The 19,847-nt window shown below is 45.6% G+C and overlaps 1 protein-coding gene across 6 annotated transcripts; it reads left to right on the top strand.

Moving 5' to 3' along the window:
* Positions 1 to 79: 79 nt before the first annotated feature.
* MORN5 (MORN repeat containing 5) lies at positions 80 to 19,469 on the top strand. 6 transcript variants are annotated; one of them, XR_009759763.1, is made up of 6 exons: positions 80 to 202; positions 3,144 to 3,291; positions 4,909 to 5,020; positions 5,430 to 5,561; positions 15,798 to 16,069; positions 18,845 to 19,251. XR_009759763.1 is itself a non-coding variant. In XM_061604213.1 (6 exons), the coding sequence occupies exons 1-6, from the start codon at positions 156 to 158 to the stop codon at positions 18,846 to 18,848; spliced, it is 465 nt and encodes a 154-aa protein (XP_061460197.1). In that variant the 5' UTR covers positions 80 to 155; the 3' UTR covers positions 18,849 to 19,251. The 6 variants fall into 6 exon arrangements, 5 of the variants coding, with proteins under 5 accessions (XP_061460197.1, XP_061460196.1, XP_061460199.1 ...); XM_061604213.1 differs by having other exon boundaries at positions 16,048 to 16,069; XM_061604212.1 differs by lacking the exons at positions 15,798 to 16,069; positions 18,845 to 19,251 and adding an exon at positions 19,263 to 19,469.
* Positions 19,470 to 19,847: the final 378 nt, after the last annotated feature.

The following is a 19,847-nucleotide window of genomic DNA, read 5'->3' on the forward strand; positions in this document are numbered from 1 at the left end:
CCTCGGATTGCTCGGCGCGATGGCCACGCCCCTTCCCGAGTCGGCCACGCCCACTCCTCCTCTCCGGCTGCGGAGTGGCTTTGTTGCCATAGTGACGGACGCTCGCCGCGGGTCCACTCGAGTAGCCGGCAGGGCCTACCCGCTGTGGAGCGGGCATGGACTATACCGGCAGCTCCTACCGCGGGGAGCGCGTCAACGGCAGGTGGGGAGGGAGACGGAGGGTCAAGCGGGGCGCAAAACGGGGGCCTCCTCGTCCCCCTCTCGGAAAGTGACTCCCGTGTTCAAAGCCAAACGCTACGTGTGAAGGATTCTTCTCCCGTGTGTGTGAGGAGGACAACACGGGGGCAGCCGCGCAGGACGGTTTAGGAGCGGGAAATGCTTCCCAGAAAGCATTTGTGAAGTTGTTGTTGTCGTTGTTAATGTTAAAAGAATCGTCTTTCATCCTCCTCATCCCGGGGTGGCTTGCCGTGTAAACCGTGACGTGTGAACGTCATAAAATCCCTGTGCGTTTTATGTCAGCAAAACGAGGCTTTAACCCGGTCTGCGTCTGCTTTTTAAAGATTTATATTTTAAAAAGATGTTTCCAAGGTGTTTTGTTTTTGAGATGTTTTTAGTGTTTTGTCCTTTGTTTGCCCCCCCCCGGAGGAAGGCGGGATACAAAATTAATTAATTAAATGTGCTTTTAACTTTTATTGTTGCGATTTTAGTATTGCTTGTTTCTCTCTATAAAATAAAACACGTTTCAAAAAAATAAAAAAGTAGGATGTAATGTCTGAAATAGCCCACCCCCATGGGCGCTAGAAGGGTAGAATAGAAATTTTGATATAATTGAAATAAATAATTATTGGATGATATCCAATATTAGGCATACTCGAGTGTGACTTGAGTTAGATGTTGCCTATTATTATTATTTATTCTGCTATGACAGATGCAGTTTTACAGCACAATCCTAACCATATCTACTAAGTAAATTATATTGAATTCAGTGGGGCTTCCTTCCTTCCAGGTAAGCGCAGCGTAAGGGTTGTATCCTGCCAAGTTATATGTCTCAGACCTAATGAAAATAATAAACCCAAGTTAATCATTAACTTCAATGGGTCTGCTTTGAGTAGGACTAGCATTTGGATACAAACCTAAGCCTAGCTCCAAGTGTGCAGGAAAGGGCATTGTTATATTTAATTGTACATCTAGCAATTTATGGTGCATTTATGATGGAGTGGGAGGGTCCTCAACATAGCACCCGTGAGCACCACAGCACTCTCAGACACTCTGTTTAGGGCTCATGCAAGCCTGCTGCCCTCCCTTTTTTATTTTCAAATGAGAGGGGGTGTTTGTTTTTTACTTATTGCTGTTGTTCAGAGGAGGCTGCCTGCTTTTGGGGAGTGGTATTGTCTGCTTTTGTATTACTATTATTAATTTACAAAATCTAATTTTTGATAACAATACGGCTAATAGACAATAATATCAATAGTAACTGTTGTGGCATTAACATAATAATCGTAGCTAAGATATTATTCATCGTAATCACAATGAATTCCAAATTAATTAATTACTGCAGGTGTTGATTGAAATAATTATTCCATAAATTTTATTCTGCTTTGTTAATCCATTCTCTACATATGTATCATAAATCCAATAATACAAATTATTTAATCAAATGGTCATATCTTACCGTCACATTAACAGTCTAACAGTGATTTGTTGTCTACTTTTGGGGGGGAGTGTCCATGTGTTTTAATTTGTTTCGCGTGGGAGAGGGGTTGTAGATTTTTGCCTGTTGTTTGGGAAAGGGCCTCTGAGCATCAACAGTTTTTGTTCTGCGAAATGGGTATTTTGTGGTACCCATGACAATTGCTTAGATTTCTAAACATGTCCCATGCTCAAAAAGGCTGAGGACCCCAGACCCCTGCTGCAGCAACAGAACTTGAGACACCCTTATGGCATGAAATATATATGGGTAGCAGAACAGCCAAAATTTGGGGGGGGGGAGCCATAGGTAGAATATAGAAGGTGAGGAAGTAGCCTTCCCTCCATTAACAATAACTGCATCCACATCACTCTGACAGAGCATACAGTAAGTAAGATACTTTAATGTTGTAACCACAGGTCATAAAGCATGCATACAGTAAGACAGCTGTCCCCAACCTGGTGCCCTCCAGCTGTTTTGGACTATACCTCTCATCAACCCAATGCTGGCTAGGGCTGATGGGGGTTGTAGTCCAAAACAGCTGAAGGGTACCAGGTTAGGAAAGGCTGCGATATGGTATGACTTGGCACCAATCACAGCACATTGCTATGAATATTTACCTTTTTATTTATTATTTGATTTATATCCCACCCTTCCTCCCGGCAGGAGCCCAGGGCAGCAATACCACTTAGCACATACCATTGAGCTATATTTACCTATAAATATATTCTTTATGTGTTTTAATGTGCTCGGCCGTGGCGGAGAGCAGGAAAAAAACACAACCCGCAAATATAAAACTGGGGCAAAATAAGCAGATGCATCCTCCGTGTCCCTGGTAAACTCATCTGTAGAGCTCTGTTGACTTAAATCCAAGGGGCTTGCCATATTGGGGTGCTCTAAGTAAGAGATATCCCCTTTGTTCTGCGAAGCTCTGGTGACTTGAAGATGGAAGCACATTTGAAGGATGGCATGGCATTTAAATATAAACCTGCTTGAAATTTGAGATCTATTTCCAAGGTTCTCATCCAGGCACCCTTGCCTTCAGATGACGGGAATAGGGACTTTTCTGTGGCAGATCCCTGGTTACAGAATGCCATGAGGCAGATTTGAATGGCACTGACCCTTTTATCCTTGTTATTCTCCAAGGCTTCTAATGGCTGGTTTGTTGCTGCTTCAATTGGTTTGCTGTCTCTATTTTTTAAATCTGATCTTAGACTTCCTCTTGTTGCTGCTTCTGCTGCTGCTGCTGCTTACATTATTTATGATTATTCCCCTCCTTTTTTTTTAATTGTAAACCTCTCTGGATGTTTTAATAGAGAAGTGGTATAGAAAAAAACAGCCCTATCAGCTTCTCTCTTAAGTGTGCATGTTGAGGCTCCTAATCAAAACTGTCTGAATCCTTAGTTGGTTATGTTAAACCCACTTCTTCAGATTCTCCCTGTGGGCTTTTCTGCAGGTTGGAAGGCACGGGCGCTTACACCCTCCCAACAGAAACCAAGTACATGGGTGAGATGAAAGATGGGATGTTTCACGGCAAAGGGGTCTTGTACTTTCCCAGCGGAAGCAAGTACGAAGGGACTTGGGACAATGGAATATCCATAGAGGTAAACCACTAGGGCTCCACAGTACATCTAAAGCAGCCTTCCCATACCTGGTGCCTTCCAGCTGTTTTGGCCTGCAGCCTCCATCGGCTCTAGCCACACAGCTGAGGCTGATGGGATTTGTAGGCCCAAACAACCTGAGGGCACCAGGTTGGGGAAGGTTAAGCTGAGTTCTGTTTTGGAAGCCCCTCTGCAGGCACTCCCATCTTCAGAAGCTAGGCAGGTGGCTTGCTACCAGAGACAGAGTCTTTTCGGTGATGGCAACCAAATCATGGATCTCTCTCTCCATCTGGTGCCTCATCCATTAGGTCAGTGGTTCCAAACTTTTTTTCCCCATGGGCCACTTGAAAATTGCTAAGAGTCTTGGTGGGTCACCTCATGATTTTTATCCTATCTGTTGTGGCCATTGTAATGTGCTGTGTGATTTTTAATTGTCCTTGTATTGCTTCTTTTATTTCCTTTAAATTATATTTTTGTATTACAATTTGAGTTCCATAGAATTCAGACTGTAATTCAAGAAATACAATATAAGGAATAAAAAGAAGAAATAAGAATATAGTTACAAATCAATATGAATATTTCATGTGGTGGATGTGCCGCCTTCTGTCATCAACCACAAGTCCACAGACATACCACAGATCACCTGAATGAAGCTCATGTAGCACTGGTGGTCCAGTTTGGGAACCCCTGCTTTAGGTGCTACCCTGGGCCACATTCACACCAGACATTTATTCCACTATTATTCCACTTTAAACAGTCATGGCTTCCCCCAAAGAATCCTGGGAAGTGTAGTTTGTGAAGGGTGCTGAGAGTTGCTAGGAGACCCCTATTCTCCTCACAGAATTACAATCTGCCATAGTGGTTTAACAGTAATTTCCTCTTTCCAGGAAACTCGTTTGGAGCTCTGTGAGGGGAACAGGAGTCTTCTAACAGCTTCCAGCACCTTTCACAAACTACTCTTCCAGGATTCTTTGAGGGAAGCCATGACTGTTTGAAGTGGAATAATAGTGGAATAAATGTTCTGCCTTTAATGTCTTTCATTGATATCCAATCTTATTTAATTGCCTTTCTGGTGCTTTTATCTGCTGTTTTTTCTTTTACCGGCCAGTCCCCCATCCTTGTTTGCTTGTTTTATTGTGTTGATGTATCGCTCCTGTTCTCCATGCAATCTAACCCCCAATATTCTCGTGAGCCAAGGACATAACACGAGCATCACTGACCCTTGGGGAAACTGGGTGGTCTTTAAATCAGAATACAATACATGAACATTGAGGAAATCCCTTGCCTTCTTGCCCTGCCTGTGGGCTTCTCAGTGGTGTCTGCCTGACCACTGTGGAAAAAGAGAATGCCTGGTCTTATATGGAATTTTGGTCTGATCTAGGAGGGCTGCTCTTAACATTCTTAGGTGGGTCTGTCAACAGCACCCATTACCCATGAGAGCTGCATGGAGCCTCTGTGTTCACAGGGATTCACCTCTGAATACCATGTGCTAGGAGAGAACTGTTGCCTTCCTACGCTTTTTGTGGGCTTCTCAATGGCAGCTGGTCAATCACTTTGGGAAGCAGCACACTTTGTCCTGATCCAACAGAGCTGTTCTAAACCCTGAACTTTCTCTTGCAGGGGAAATACACTTTTGCAGATGGTTTGGAGTACAAAGACGACCGATGGCATTATTGCGATGGCTACGACAGAAGGTTTTATACAGAAATCTGCAAGGGCCTGAAGCCAGCAGGTACTGCCTTTGTTGTGTTTGTAGATGAAACAGACCAGCTCCATGAATTAATATCTGAGAAGCACTAGCCTTCATGGGCCTCTTCAGACCTACCAAGCCTGCTGGGGTTATCAGCAACTAACCAATAAGCCTCTGCCTCTTCGTTCCTCATATTTGCTCCCACTCCTCTGTTTCTGCTGCCCACAGCAGTTGCTGTCACAGAGGGCTTTTCCCCAGCCATTGACATGAATGATGAAGCCTGTGTTAACAAGGCACTTCAGATGTACGTTGGAGCCCTTCAAAGCTCTGGATCAGGATCCCACAAGTTGCCATGATCCCTGTTGCAAATTATTGTTAATTGGTTCTTCTTTTTGAAGGCTTGGATATTTAAAGTGACCTTTTTCATATTCTGATATCAATCTCTTTCAAGGCATTTCCCAGCTTACAAACCTGGATCCTCCTCGGATCATCCCAGCAGGCTGCTACGACTGTGGTGATGGCTTCTATAACCCCAAAACCAGAGTGGTTGTCGATTATATGCGCCGGTTTCTGAGGAATGCAGGTATTGATCGGATTGGGACTACAATAATTATGTGCTTACTTTGTCCAGCCTTCATCAAGCTGGTGCCCTCCAGATGTGCACTATAACTCCCATCAGTCTCAGCGAGCAAGCCCACATTGGCTAGGGCTGATGGGCGTTATAGTCCAAAACATCTTAGTGAAGGCTGAGAAGATCGCCATTAACTTCTGTGGGACCCAGAGTTGCAGCCCATCATCTGTGATATTTATTATTTGATTTATATCCCGCCTTTCCTCCCAGCAGGAGTCATATGACCTGAAATCCCACAAGACCTGCAGACCGCTGTACAAGAGCATACCATAGTTTGCCCATTCTGACATTTCGTCAAACTATAGTTTACCATGAGCCAGGAAACACTCGCTTCAGGATTTTATTTTTAACATTTGCATCCTACCTTCCCTCCAAATTGCTCAGAGCAGCATGTATGGGATTGCCCTTACCAGCCTTGAACGGTGTCACTTGATGATCTTCACGATTAAGCAAGAATTTGAACCTGGGTCTCTATCCACTACACCACATGGCTCTTAGTGGCCTTAGTACCAAATGAAGGGGGATAAGGCCCCTTTGGGAGGAAGGGCAGGATATGAATTTAATAAGTTTAATCTAAATAACAACAACAGGTATGTCTGCCCCAAGGTCGTATTTGTGGCATAACTTCTACTTCCAAACCCTAAACACAAGCTGATCTAAATGGCTACTGGTGGCACCAGCCCAAAACACTGGAATGCCGTGGCTCTGCTGATGAGTACGATAAGCACACACTTTCCAAAAACACAGGAACCCAGACAGATCAACCCAGGCGGGAACGCCTAGGAATTCCTTTTCTTTTTTAATCTCCGCTTTGAACTCTCCTTTGTTACACTTTATTACTATAAACTTACTGACGGAATCAGCCCCAGTTAAATGGCCCATTGTATATGCCCCGTTTTGCAAAGCGATTGTCGCTGGAGCGTCTAGGAGGGCCCCCAGGCTCCTCTCGTTTTGAGGACATGGGTGTGAAGATGGGATGCAGCTCAGGAGTCCATCCCTTCCTTTAAGGGCACCAACACAATTGAAAGAGCCAGGACTTGTCTGACATCAGAGGAACTCCAGTAGCCCCAAGAGAAGTCGTTCGAGGCTCAAGGCCACAGAGGTGACAAAATAGGTGGGGAAATAGCCGGGCTGTGTGCGAAAGAAGCGGCCAGGAGCGAGAGGGAACAGATCCAGGAATGCTCCTTTACAGGAAAGGCAGGAAAACCCCGTCAGGCTGCGGGCCAGGTCTTGGAAGCATCAAAAGCAGATGGCAGGAAGCGTTCAGAAACCTCTGGCAAAAAACCCGGTAGGTTTGCTGAAATGCTGCCATTTTCCTAAAGAGCTGGGTTCGAGGAGACCAGGCCGGATTTCTCTTTGCCTCCCCACCACCCCTTGAGATCACAGAACTTTTGTTGCAAAGTGGAGGAAAGGAGACCCCTGGGGCCTGCCTGGCAATGGCACTCACCAGAGGGTGGAGAACGTTGTTCTAAAGAACAGAGGAAGATGAGTCCTGAGTGGGTCTTTGCTATTGCTTAATAGAAGAAGCATGCCATCATACAAAAATGGATAGGCAGGTTTCCTTAGTTAGGAGTTAGTTAATTTATCTATTTGCTGTATTTTTATTCCGCTTTTCAACCAGTTATTGTCTTATGAAGCAGCTGACATCATTAAAAAAGAGAGGGGGGAAACGGTCCCTGTTATGAGGCTTACAAACTAAAAAGACAAGACAGCAAGGAGAGGTGAGTGGACAGAAGGAGGAAGCCAGGTTAGTCCCCTCCTTGCACCATCCCTTGATGTTATTCCTGGGAGGCAAGGGGTGCAGCTTGCCAGTGGCCTTAGATATCCGGCCAATGACAGAAGACAGAGTGCAACGTTGCAGAATGTTCACCAACATTCTTAACTGCTGAGGGGAAACGTTCAGTGTTTGAATGCTGACTAAAAATGCAGCTCATCCTCTGTGAGAGCAAGAAAAAGTTGATTAGGTCAGGATAGCTCACGGGAGAACTAAGGGCAGAAGAATCTGGGTGCCTGTGGCAGGAAGAGGGGAACAGAGTCAGAAATTCGAGGTTGGTAGCCTGTTGGTTACAGGATGTAGCCAGAGCTTGAGAAAGTTACTTTTTTGAACTACAACTCCCATCAGCCCAATCCAGTGGCCATGCTGGCTGGGTCTGATGGGAGCTGTAGTTCAAAAAAATAACTTTTCCAAGCTCCAGATGTAGCTAAGTGGCAGCACACCTACTAGGATGGTGACTGAAGGAAGCAGTGTGAAAAACAGGAGCCTGTTTAGAGGATAAATGGAAGAGGCTGAGGAAAAGGCTTTGGAGAGTGAAGAGTTAATGGGAAAAGAGGATCTGAGGAATCTCGCACATATCTGAAGAGTCTGAAGGGACAGAGGAAGCTGCCTTATACTGAGTCAAACCACTGGTCCATCTCCTCCAGTATTGCGGCTCTTCAGAGTTGCAGACGGGAGATTCCCATCCCTGCCTGGAGTAGCTGGAGTCTGAATCTAGGATCTGCATGCAAAGCATTGCCACTTAGTGATGTGGCTTCCTCTAAAAGGAGCATCTGGTGGCTATGGCCCTAGCCAAGGCCATATGTGAATGTCCTTCCGTTATAGCTGCCTCTTCTCTCCCTCCAGATTGCCCACAATCAGAAAGTTATAAGCTATGGTTTACCGTGAACAGGCAGCACACTGGTGCATGATGCTCATTCGCACCCGCTCCTTTCCTCCCTGTGTTGTACCCAGAGTGGGAAAAACAGAGCCCTGCTTAGCTTTATGTACGACCCAGTGTTTAAAGTTTGTTTCTCTCCAAACAATCACAAGTGGGAAACAAGGTTTGTTCTTGGCATACTGCTCATGGTTTGTTTGAACCACAGGTGCTGGTTTGCACATAATAAGCCACCGCTCTGGTTTGTTTCCTCCCATTGCGACATAGGAAGGAGGGGGTAGGTTGAATGAGCAATATGCACAAGCACACTACTCACTCATAGTAAGCCATGGCTTATTTCACACCATGGCTTATTGTTACATGTAGACTGGGCCTCTGTCTGAATCTGGACATTTCAGCTTTTGCTGCTGCTCTCCAGAGTGAGAGTGCCTTCATTTCAATTCCACGCATGCAACATGAAGGCCAAGTCCTTATTTCTGCCTTGCTTGAGCTGGCATGTGCCTTCACTCCCTCCAGAGGCTCCCGAGAGCACACCTGTGTCTTTAGAAAGTGGAGCTTAAAGTGGCCCTTGAAACACAGAACAATTTAGTCATTTATACGCCAGTTGCCTTTTTCTTCATTGCTGTTCCAAATTCAGAGGAGGGTCGACTTCTACGGATATGAACTCTTTAATGGCTCTCTAGAAAAGAATGAATGAATAAATAAATAAATAAATCTGGTTCTTTAGTCACTTTATAAACAAAATACTTTAGGGTTTTTGATCAATCAATGTAAGTCCTTTGCTGCTTATTTTTTTTATTTTGTATTTTAACATGCTATGCTATAACTCTTACTTGCTTTTGTATATTTAATCATTGTGAATTATAACCCGTGTGAAAGATTTTAGCTCTGGGGCATTTGCCAGATGGTTGATTCTGGTTTTTTGTGTTTTTTTTTGCACAACAAAAGACATAATGTTTGTGGCAAGCCCTGAGAAATTGTTGGTAATCAGTGTATTCTTCGAGGAATGGGCGCCAGACCTGTTTGCAAGAATGTTCAGCTTTTGCAGAAATTAATTTTGAGCACTTTTAGTCTCTGCTCCTGGGCACAGAACAAAACAAACTGTGCCAATTGTTTTGCTGGTTTCCATCACGTAGCAGTGTGAAGAGAGGAGATGATGGCGATGGGACATGGGTGGTTTCTGTTTCTGTTTTTAACATGATATAGTTTGTTGTCGATTCATTGATCATTTTCTGCCAGGGCTGGGCCTTCCAGGGATGGACAGGTGAAAAGAACACTACCGTTCAGTGCATTAACATACCTGCCAGAAACCTCTGCTTGGTAGTTCTGGAACCTGCTTAATGCCAGCTAGTCAGCCTATGTCTCCATATCACCCAGTATTGTTTCCTCTGACTGGCAGTGGCTCTTTAGAGTCTCGACTGGGTGGTGCCATTGGGATTGAACCTGGGACCTTCTCCAAACAGAGCAGGAGCTCTCCACTGTGCTGTGGACTCTTCCTCTGGTTTCTGCTGTGCAGTCTCAGTTGTTTTACTGCAGTGAGATTGTATCCATTAGGAAACATTTAGAGTGTGGCTATATGGCTCAGTCGCTAGACATCATGTTTTTTCAGGCCTAGGTTCAACTCCTGGCTTCGCTGGTTAAAAGGAGAACAGGTAGCAGATGACAGGGCAGACTTCTCTCTGCCCAAGACCCAAGAGTAGACAGTTCTTGGCCAGGTGGACCATTGGGCTGACTCTGTTTAATGTCCCTGCCATTGAGAAGTGCCTGTAGTGGTCTTTGAGCAGAGGCTGCTGGGAGGTGGTAGTCCAAAATCTGCTGTCCTCCACGTATTTTGGACAACCACTATGGCCTGAAGGCACATGAGGCCAGCACCCTGCTGAAGCTAAGCAGGGTCAGGTCTGGTCAATGCATGGATGGGAGACCGCCTGGGAACCATATGGAAGACGCCTTGGGTTTCTAGCATGAAAAGAAAGGCGAGGTATAAATGTAATAACTAAATAAACTTCCCAGCAGCCCCAGGCAGCATGGCCATTTTGGACTTGCAGAGTGGTAAGTCCAAATTTATTATTTATTTTATTTATTTATTTTTAAAACTTATATACCGCCCGACTAGCAATAGCTCTCAGGGCGGTGAACATAGATACAATAAAATACAATATAATACAAAAACATCAGTCTAAAATCAAATTTCACAATCTAAAAACAGCAAAGGCTAAAATCAAATTACAAACATTACAATCATTAACAAAAAATTAAAATGCCTCGGAGTAGAGGAAGGTTTTAACCTGGCGCCGAAAGGATGATAGTGTCGGCGCCAGGCGAACCTCCTCGGGGAGACAAAACATCTGAAGGGCGCCAGCTTGGCAAACGCTGCTGTGGAATGCCTTACATCCTGGGCTAGGCTTCCCATCCATGACGTGAGATCTAAATGGCTGACCGTCCAGATGAGAGCCTTGGGCCTTCCCCATGGTCCTGCCTGCTCCAACTGCCAGCACCTCTCCAAGGCTCAACAGGGGCAACTTGGCACCCTTTAGCAAGAGACGTAACTTTTTCTTTATTTTCCTAAAAGCAGAGCTTTTCACATAAGAAGCAAAGCAGTCTTTCAAATCACATCCAATCTAAGTGTTCATATCTTGCATTTAAAAGAGAGAGAGAGAGAGAGAGACTGAGGAGATGTACAACAGAAATATATGAATGCACAAAATATGTCTACCCCAGAGCTTAAAACGGGTTTCAGTAGTCGGAAGAACTGCCTTTACTTTTTCTTGGCCAAGTCTCAGAGCTCCCTGCTGAAGCAGCAGTTATCTCCAAGCACCAGAAACCCAGCCTAGTTGCTGGCTCAAGCAGAAGTTCTCTTTTGACGTCGTTGTCTTCAGCCAGATAACTTGACGACAGGCTCCACTGCTTTCCCGCTGGTCTTCTTGGGGCAGGATGGGTCTCTGCAGTGGCAGCTGGAGAGAGGAGGGGGCACCTCAACTGGATCTGCCAGCAGCTGGCCAAGGCAGCCCTCCCCAGGCTACTCACTTCTCTCTCCTCCCCTCTTGAGGCAAGGGGATTCTTCATCAGCTCTGTTCCTGGGGCCTTTTGCAGAGCTTCCCAACACAGCTGTAATTCCATGCCAGAAAGGGCATGCCAGAACTCTGGATTGTAGCTGTGGGAGAGTGGTGCTCCTTGCAGGGTGCCCGAGACAAGACGCTCTCTTGCCTCAGAGGACGTAAGTGGCAGCTGTTGCCTGGCAACTACCACCAAGGGAAGACTTGCCTCCATCATGGGCTGAGTGAGTTCATAGAACTGTAGAGTCGGAAGGGGCTTCTAAGGCCATTGAGTCCAACCTCCTGCTCAATGCAGGAATCCAACTTGAAGCCTACCCGACAGGTGGCTGTCCAGCTGCCTCTTGAATGCCTCCAGTGTTGGAGAGCCCACCACCTCCCTAGGTCACTGGTCCCATTGTCATGCCAGCTGCTGAGTTCCATTCTCTTGCCTCAGGAGACCACAGTAGGCTCGGCTGCCTAGTAGCACAGGCTGAAGGGCAGAAAATACTGCCTAAGTAATCCTGGCCACCTGATATCAGACCTAAACGTGATTTTTTTTAATTGTGAGAATCATAGAATAGTAGAGTTGGAAGGGGCCTATAAGGCCATCAAGTCCAACCCCCTGCGCAATGCAGGAATCCCAACATGGCTGTCCAGCTGCCTCTTGAAGGCCTCTAGTGTCGGAGAGCCCACTACCTCGCTAGGTCATTGGTTCCATTGTCATATGGCTCTAACAATTAGGAAGTTTTTCCTGATGTCCAGTCGAAATCTGGCTTCCTGCAAGTTGAGCCCATTATTCCATGTCCTGCACTCTGGGACGATCGAGAAGATATCCTGGCCCTCCTCTATGTGACAACCTTTCAATCTTTTGTAAGTTGTTTTGAGCGCCGCTTGGGGCTAGAAAGTGGGATATAAGTATTCTAAAAATATAATTTAGCCATCAAAACTTTCTCTCCTTGCTGTCTTTCCCCTCCTACAGGCTCGTCCTTCTGACAGCATGTACACCTGTGCCTTTGAATGTGGATGGTTGCCAGAGTGGGCCTCCCTGGGGCGATGTGACGGAGAGTAATTAGGCATTACCTATCCCCTGCCCACCCCCTGTTCCAGTGTGCATCATAGAAGTGATATCAATCCATCTGTTCCAACCAACTTCCACAGATATCTCTTCTTTGAAGCAGCTCTCCCCAGCTTTGGCAGCCAGAGTTACTCACATTGCCCACTCTTGGCCTCCCTTTGAACAGCAGCAATAAAAGGGTCGCTCTGGTCTGACCAAAGCTGAAGACCTACTGTGGGGAGGGGCCATAGCCTAATAGTAGAGCCCCTGCTTTCAGCATGGAATGTCCCTGGTCCAATCACCAGGCATTTCCAGTTAAAAAGATCTTGGGCCTCTACCAATCAGGACAGAATGAAACTCAGTACTGGGCAAGATGGATCTTTGGCCAAGATATGGATCCTTGTGGTTTCCGGACCCTAAAACAATTACTGCTACGATACCTGCGAAGGCTTCAGTTCCAAATCTTGGCTTGCCAAGAATAACAGGGAGTGTGTGGGCTTTAGCTTTCTGATGCAGATGTTTAGATAGACAATTGTGACACAAGCCACTACCGTACAGCTTGTCGGCAACTGTGTCACATAAACATTAACAAGCATAATAAATGTCACCCAGGCTGGGAAGTTCCTTTTCATGGGCAATTTGGAATTACACAAGTTAAATGAAAACAAAAGGGTGAAACATCACTTGTGGTGGTGAAGGTTAATTGAGTATTTTATAGTTTCCACTTGTCAGCCTTGTGGGGAAGAGTGGCACTCAATAGTTAGGCATGTCCCTGGGCTAGAGAAGTGTTTTCAATGGTGGTCGTTATTTTGACAGGAGATTTCTAAAAATCACTGTCGTACCTTGGTGATTTTGTTTGTTTTTACTTATCCTGGATTTTTACAAGGTCTTACAGGACATATTTACCACATTTCTTTTATAAGAAGCAAGGCAAAGATGGACATCCACAGTCTTTAATAGTACAACAAACCTATCGGGAAAGTGTAGGGAAGAGGTTAAGTGCCTGAGTTTTTTTAGTTTAGAAAAATTATGAGTAAAGGTAAGGGGGTACATGAAGGAGATTTGTAAAATTATGTGTGGTGTAGAGAAAATGATTCCTCCCATGCCCTCCATTCCCCATAAACCCAGAGCTTTGGTTTAATTGATTGGCGGTAGGTTCAGTATAGACAACAGTGAAAAAAGGACCTCATCATTAACTTTGTTACAGGGCATCATTAACTTATCACTTCACAGCCAGAAGATGTGGTGATGGTTCCTGGCTTAGGTGGCTTTAAAAGGCGGTTTGACAAATTCATGGAGGTCTGTTAATGAAAATTGTCAATTATGGCTAGATGAAACCTCCAGGTTCAGAGGCAGTATACCACTCAGTGCCGGCTCCTAGGGAAGCGACAATGGGTGAGGCTTTCTTCTTCATTTCCTCCTTCTGAACTTCCTGGAAGATGCAGTGGGAAGCAGGACGCTGGACTTAGATGAACCTTTGTTCCTCGAAGGGCTCTTCTTACGCCTGTAAGGATTGATTCAGATCCAGTGCTGTGCTGCAAAGATCACCCTGGCTCTGAGCCTCCTCTTTATGCCCAAGGCTAGCCCAAGGTCTTTGGGGGGCCTGAGGTGGAACATCCTGTGCCAGACATTCAGGCCCGAGGATGAGAAAGTACCTGGGGAACAGACAACCAGGCAAGAAGGTGGTCAAGGTGGAGACTGAGCAGCCGGCATGCAAGGAAGCCGGAAGTGTGGCAGCGAGCTGGGAGTGGGTTGAGAGAGAGAGCGCACGGGTGTAAGAATCTGTCTTGTTCCAGTCCCGTCCTTTGGTCTATGTAGCTCAGTATGACTGGAAGCAGTTCCACATGGGAATCTGGGACCTCCTGCAAAGTAGTTGTTCTGCCGACCAAACTGCAGGTCTTCTCGGGGACTTGGTGGCCTTCATCCATGAGACTTAGCGTGTGCAGCCTATCTTGGAAGCTTGCAGCAGAAAGCAACAGGAGACTGGCTACACCTGATGTCAGATGATTTCCCCTCCTCCCAGGAGAAGTCTGGCCTTGAACTGCCTACAACTCCCCCATCCACACCATGGTCCTGCTGGCTCAGGGAGCAGGGAACTAGCACCTCACCCACAGGGTTCTGAGTTCAAACTCAGCAACACCTGCCATCCAAGTAGCACGCCTCCCTTTGCTTTTCAGGGAACGTTTGAGCAGGATAATTCCTTCCTGAATTGTTCCTGGTGGATGTCATCCGTCTTGCCTCCTGCTAGGCTGTACTTAATGGCATTCAAGGTAAATGCTTTTTATACCTGCACAGATCAGCTCCCGCTGGTTCAGACTGCGCCACGTGCCTCTGGGTTGTGCACCTCACCAATACACCCTTCCCTCTTCAGGTGATGTAGTTCAGGGTTGGGAAACCTCCGGCCCACAGGTCAAACTTGGCCCACCAAGGGTTCAGATTTGGCCCGTGAGATCATTTCCTCCATACCACACCCACCTGCCCCATACCTGACATCAGATATGGGGCACATAGAGACGCAGTTGCCAATACACAATCGTAAGCCTTAAAATGCGCTCCCAATTATTCACTGGCAAGAGAAAGCAGGCTTCACCATCAACTGACGGGCAGTAAAACCGTGAGGAAGTTCCCTGTGCGAGGGAATTACCCACAGGGAACTTCCTCACATACCCAGTGCTTGCAGAAAGCAGGCTTCAGCTGATGGGCAGTAGAGCCAAAGCCCTGATCAAATACTTTAAAGCATTGTGCAGGGCTCTTTGCAGGCCCTGTGTGGTGCTTTGAAGTCCTGACTTTGGGACTTCAAAGTGCCCAGTCACCTGAACTCATTGTGATGTCTGATGATTGACAGGTGGGCAGCCCCACCCACTGGTCAAATATGGCCCGTGAGGCTAGGATCTGATAAGGATCTGACCTGCAGAGTCAAAAAAGGTCCCCATATCTGCTGTAGACTCAAGCATCTGAGAAAAACAGCTGCCCTAGCAAGCTTGTGCTTTGGGGAGATAAAACCGACCTTGAGAGGAGCCGGTGCTTGGAGCCACCTTGCTTGGGGCCCTGGGCAGGCCTTCCCTTGGTCTTTTGACATTTGCCAAGACTGTTTGAGCTTGTTTAGAATCTCTTGAGCGTTTGCTATTGCTTTCCTTTTTTTACTGCTAAGCTTGCCTGAGAGGGTCCATTTCTCTTTTATTTATTTATTTATTATTTATTATTTCAATTTATATACCGCCCTTAGCAGAATAGCTCTCAGGGCGGTGAACAAACAAGATAAAATACAATATATCATAATAAAAATCATAAAAACATATACAAACAAACAACAACAAAAACTACAAAAACAAAATACGACAAAAATTAAAAATACGGATTAAAAGATTAAAATGGTTAAGAAAATTAAAATGCCTGGGAGCATAAAAAGGTCTTTACCTGGCGCAAGCAACTTTCTTTTGTCATTTCGCAGGCTAAAGGCCCCGCCCCCACCCTGCCCCCAGCTAAAGGACTCCTACTTTGACGTGAACTGGGGCCACTGAATAGGGGGCAATGGAAAAAGAATGAACTTTTAAAAGAGGAAACAAAACACTGATGCGATTCTCATTCCCAACGTGGAGAGCTGCCTAATTGCACCAGGATGATAATTTCCAGTTGATTAAAGAGTATTTGTATTCTTTCTCTCCCCACCCCGCTCGACTCACCGCCACCACCGTTTTTAGAAAGAAGAAATCGCATAAGAAGGTGAAGATGTGCTTTGGTGCTCAAATTAATATAACCCAACAATTGCCTTATATATAGATAGTAATTACAACTCCAGGCTTTAATTCCGCTTTAAATATGGATGGAACACAAGTGTCCCTGCTCACCCTGGTGTTGCAGGGTTATGGAAGCCGCCGGGGATGGCACAAGGAGATCGGTGTGGTTAACAAGCAGCTGCCGCCAAGCCAGATCAGCATCTGTGATTTAAATTGTTAGCTGCACAGTCAGGTAGAGTGTAAAAAGGGTGGTCGAGAGGCTGTTAAGTCCCTGGCCGCCAATTACAAACAATCAAGGAGGAGCCTGAACATTCGTTCAGTACAATAAACCCAGTTTGCCTTGTTTCAGGGGTGACTGCTGAAGAGGCTGCAGCTGCACTGATTCAAATACCCAGCAACTACAGTGATTATCAGGCAGCCTTCTCCTTTAGGGTGGCAGAAGTAGGGTGCTCAACCCATCTTTTTTAACTCTTTAGTTTCTAACAGGTTTGAGCCTCTTTGTACGTATCCAAAGCCCTGCAGGTCTCAGGCTGTTCTGCACAGATTCAGCCATGGATTCTGATCCAAAGACATGGGCAACACATCTTAAGGATGTGCAAGAAGAGCCCAAAAGGTCTGTCTGGCCCAGCATCTTGTTTCCCACAGTGGCCAATCGGATGTCTTTGAGAAGCTCCCCAGAATGGCACAAAGGCAAGAGCTCTCCCTCATTAACTTCCTCAGCTGGTATTTCAATGGCATTCTTGCTTCTTTACATGGACATTTCATATAGATCCTCTCCGTGCCTGTCGTCTGTTGGACTGAGAGAGGCTACCCTTGCTCTGCTGCCACAAGAAGGGAGCTTAGAAGATGCCTTGTTTTCCATCATTTTGGCTAGTCAAGATTGCACCCATTGATAGTGACCAAAACAGCTTGCCAGATGTTAAATGTGAACACCAATTCACCTTCCAGTTGAACTGTCTTACCAAATCTGAAGCAAGCCTCTGCTGTGCGATATCCCACGTTTTGCAGCCTTTCTCTAGTGTGCATCGCTTGTCTGAAGGAGAGGTGAAAGGCAACCTTAACCTCACTTGTGTGACGTAACAGCCCTTGGATAATCGCTGTCAAAGGTCCTGAGCCGAGCAGAGGCCTTTCTTCAGCCTTTCTGTTCAGGGCTTTTTCTTAGTAGCACCAGGCCACACACCAGTAAAGATGCACTTCTCTGGAATAGGGGGTCTTTTAGTCTACTTAATAACTGAGCCCTTTTGGAGAAAGCTGCCTTATACTGATTCCAGCCATTCATCCATCCATCTAGTTCAATACTGTCTACATTAACTGGCAGCCGCTTGCCAAGATTTCAGATAGGGGTCTTCCCCAGCCTTACCGGGAGATGCCAAGGATAGAATGCAGGAACCTTCTGCATGCAAAGCAGGTGCACTACTACCACTGAGGTTTAGGACAAGTGTGGTTTAGTGGACTGGGTGCAGCACCCACAGAAGTCTGAATGGAGATCCCTGCTCAGCCACAAAGCTCACTGGGTAATCTTTGCCCAGCCACCTCCTCCCAGCTTGGCCTTCCTCACAGGGTTGTTTGAGAGACAAGAAATGGAGAAACCCCACAAGTGTAGCCCTGAGCCTCCTGGCAGGAGACTGATGGGGCAAATAGTGCAGTCATTTCAGAAGATGTCTCTTTATGATACAGTTTTTAATTAAACATGGGAAGGGGGGTGGATAGAGAAATGTCATTTTCCAGTAATATAATGCTAACTTTTAAAGGGCACATTCCACTGGAGTGAGCCTAGTTGAAATGAATAGGGGCTGCAAGAGAGCTTTATTATTTCCATTAATTTCAATGAAGTTTGTACCTAAGAACTTCCTGGTGGATTTTGCCCTGAAGTAGATTTTTCTTCATTGTTAGGATGTTGATTCTGACCTCGGCTGCAATGCTAAGCTTGCTTATTTGAAAGCAAGTCTCTTTGCAATCGATGGAACAGAATTCCCGAGCTTGAATTGGAGCACGTTAGCATTCGCTACAACTTCACCACAAGCCGAGAATAAGATCTGTTTACAATTGTGGATGAAAGAAGGAATGAGGTCGCACGTATTAAGGCTGCAGTCCTAGAGAAGGAAGAATCAAACCTCATTGACTCCAGGGAGGCTTCAGCGCCAATAAATCTGGGATGGCAGTCGGATTTTCTGGTGAACAGTAGGGCTTTGGCCTTTAGTCAGCGAAATAGCTCAGTCAACTAAGACTAGTTGATGAAGCCATGTGGGCCAATTTTTAATCGTTGCGTTAAAGACATTGGTGTATTTTTTGAGACCTTTCTGGTTCAAAATGTTTGAATGAAAATAATTAAGAATTGCCTTCTAACAATATGTGGTAGATCTCAGTGATTAAATCCAGGCTCTGCCAACCTGGTGCCTCCAGACGTTTTTGACTGCAGCTCCCATCAGCCCCAGCTATCATGGCCTTATGATCCTGGTGCTGATGGGAGTTGTAGTCCAAAACGTCTGGAGGGCACCATCTTGGCAAGGGCCGATTTAAACATAAACGTCTCTGGCACTTTGCAAAATGATTTAAATTAAATTAATTAAGCAGTTTTTTAAAAAAGTAGATTAAATCAAGTTTACAAACCTACAAAATGGTACAGGTGTTTTGTTCTTTTTAATGCGTTGCCTGAAATACCGGCTTAGTTTTTATTGTAACAAGAGCCTCAAAGGTGTTACGGTTTTTCTGAAATTGTTTTCTTCTGTGTTTTTTCTTCCCATGCGTTCAAAATTTTCAGATAATGTTCTGGCTCTGATCCTGACCAACATCTGGCAAGAAATGTATCCTCAAACCCTAGGAATGCACTGGAAGTAGTTGGTTGAAACAACACCTTTTTAATGCACCTTTGTCCCTTTGGCAAAAAGGACGTCTGATAAGGCAAGGGGAGAGCCAGTGTGGTGTAGTGGTTAAGGTGTTGGACTATGACCTGGGAGACCAGGGTTTGAATCCCCACACAGCCATGAAGCGCACTGGGTGACCTTGGGCCAGTCACTGCCTCTCAGCTTCATGAAAACCCTATTCAGAGGGTTACCATAAGTCGGAATTGACTTGAAGGCAGTACATTTACATTTTGATAAGGCGAGGGCATTCTGAGCAGATGCATTACTACCGACGATGCTTTCTTTGTCTCGTCACCACCCCCACCACCCCTTCAGATGATGATGAACATGACTGGATTGTCAGGACCTGTCGGAAAGGCTGGGACGAGATCATTGGTTTTAAGCCAAAAGAATAAACCCTGTTGAGGAAAACAGAGAACCTGATTCCCTGTTGAAGTCTTTTGCGTCCCTGCTCAAGGATTCAGCACCTATAATTTCTCCATTAAGGTAGTTTTTTGTTACCTTTGCTAACCAAATAAAACATAAACCCCTCACTTCATCAGCAGCATTAAGAGGAAATTGTGTGCCTAATCACCCTATACTTACTATAATATTCCCACAAGGTGTGCAACCTAGTAGGCTTTTTACATCTACATTGTGAACACAAAAGAATTAACTCAAAAGGCTGTGTTGCCGTCTCTCAATGCCATATTATATACCCGTCTTACATTCACCCACAAGCTGCAATGGATCCTTCTCCCTGCACTTGGATATTAATTGGCTGTTATAACGGCAAGCTCAGGAGGTATGGTTTTTAATAACCGGTTTGCTGAGGGGGAGAATGAAACCGATTTGCCATCAGCATCGGCATTCTCAACAAAAGATGATGGGGCAGGCTGCCATTGGGTTTTAGAGCTGCGG

The sequence above is a fragment of the Rhineura floridana genome, chromosome 20, assembly GCF_030035675.1.
Source record: "Rhineura floridana isolate rRhiFlo1 chromosome 20, rRhiFlo1.hap2, whole genome shotgun sequence".
Classification (NCBI taxonomy): Eukaryota; Metazoa; Chordata; class Lepidosauria; order Squamata; family Rhineuridae; genus Rhineura; species Rhineura floridana.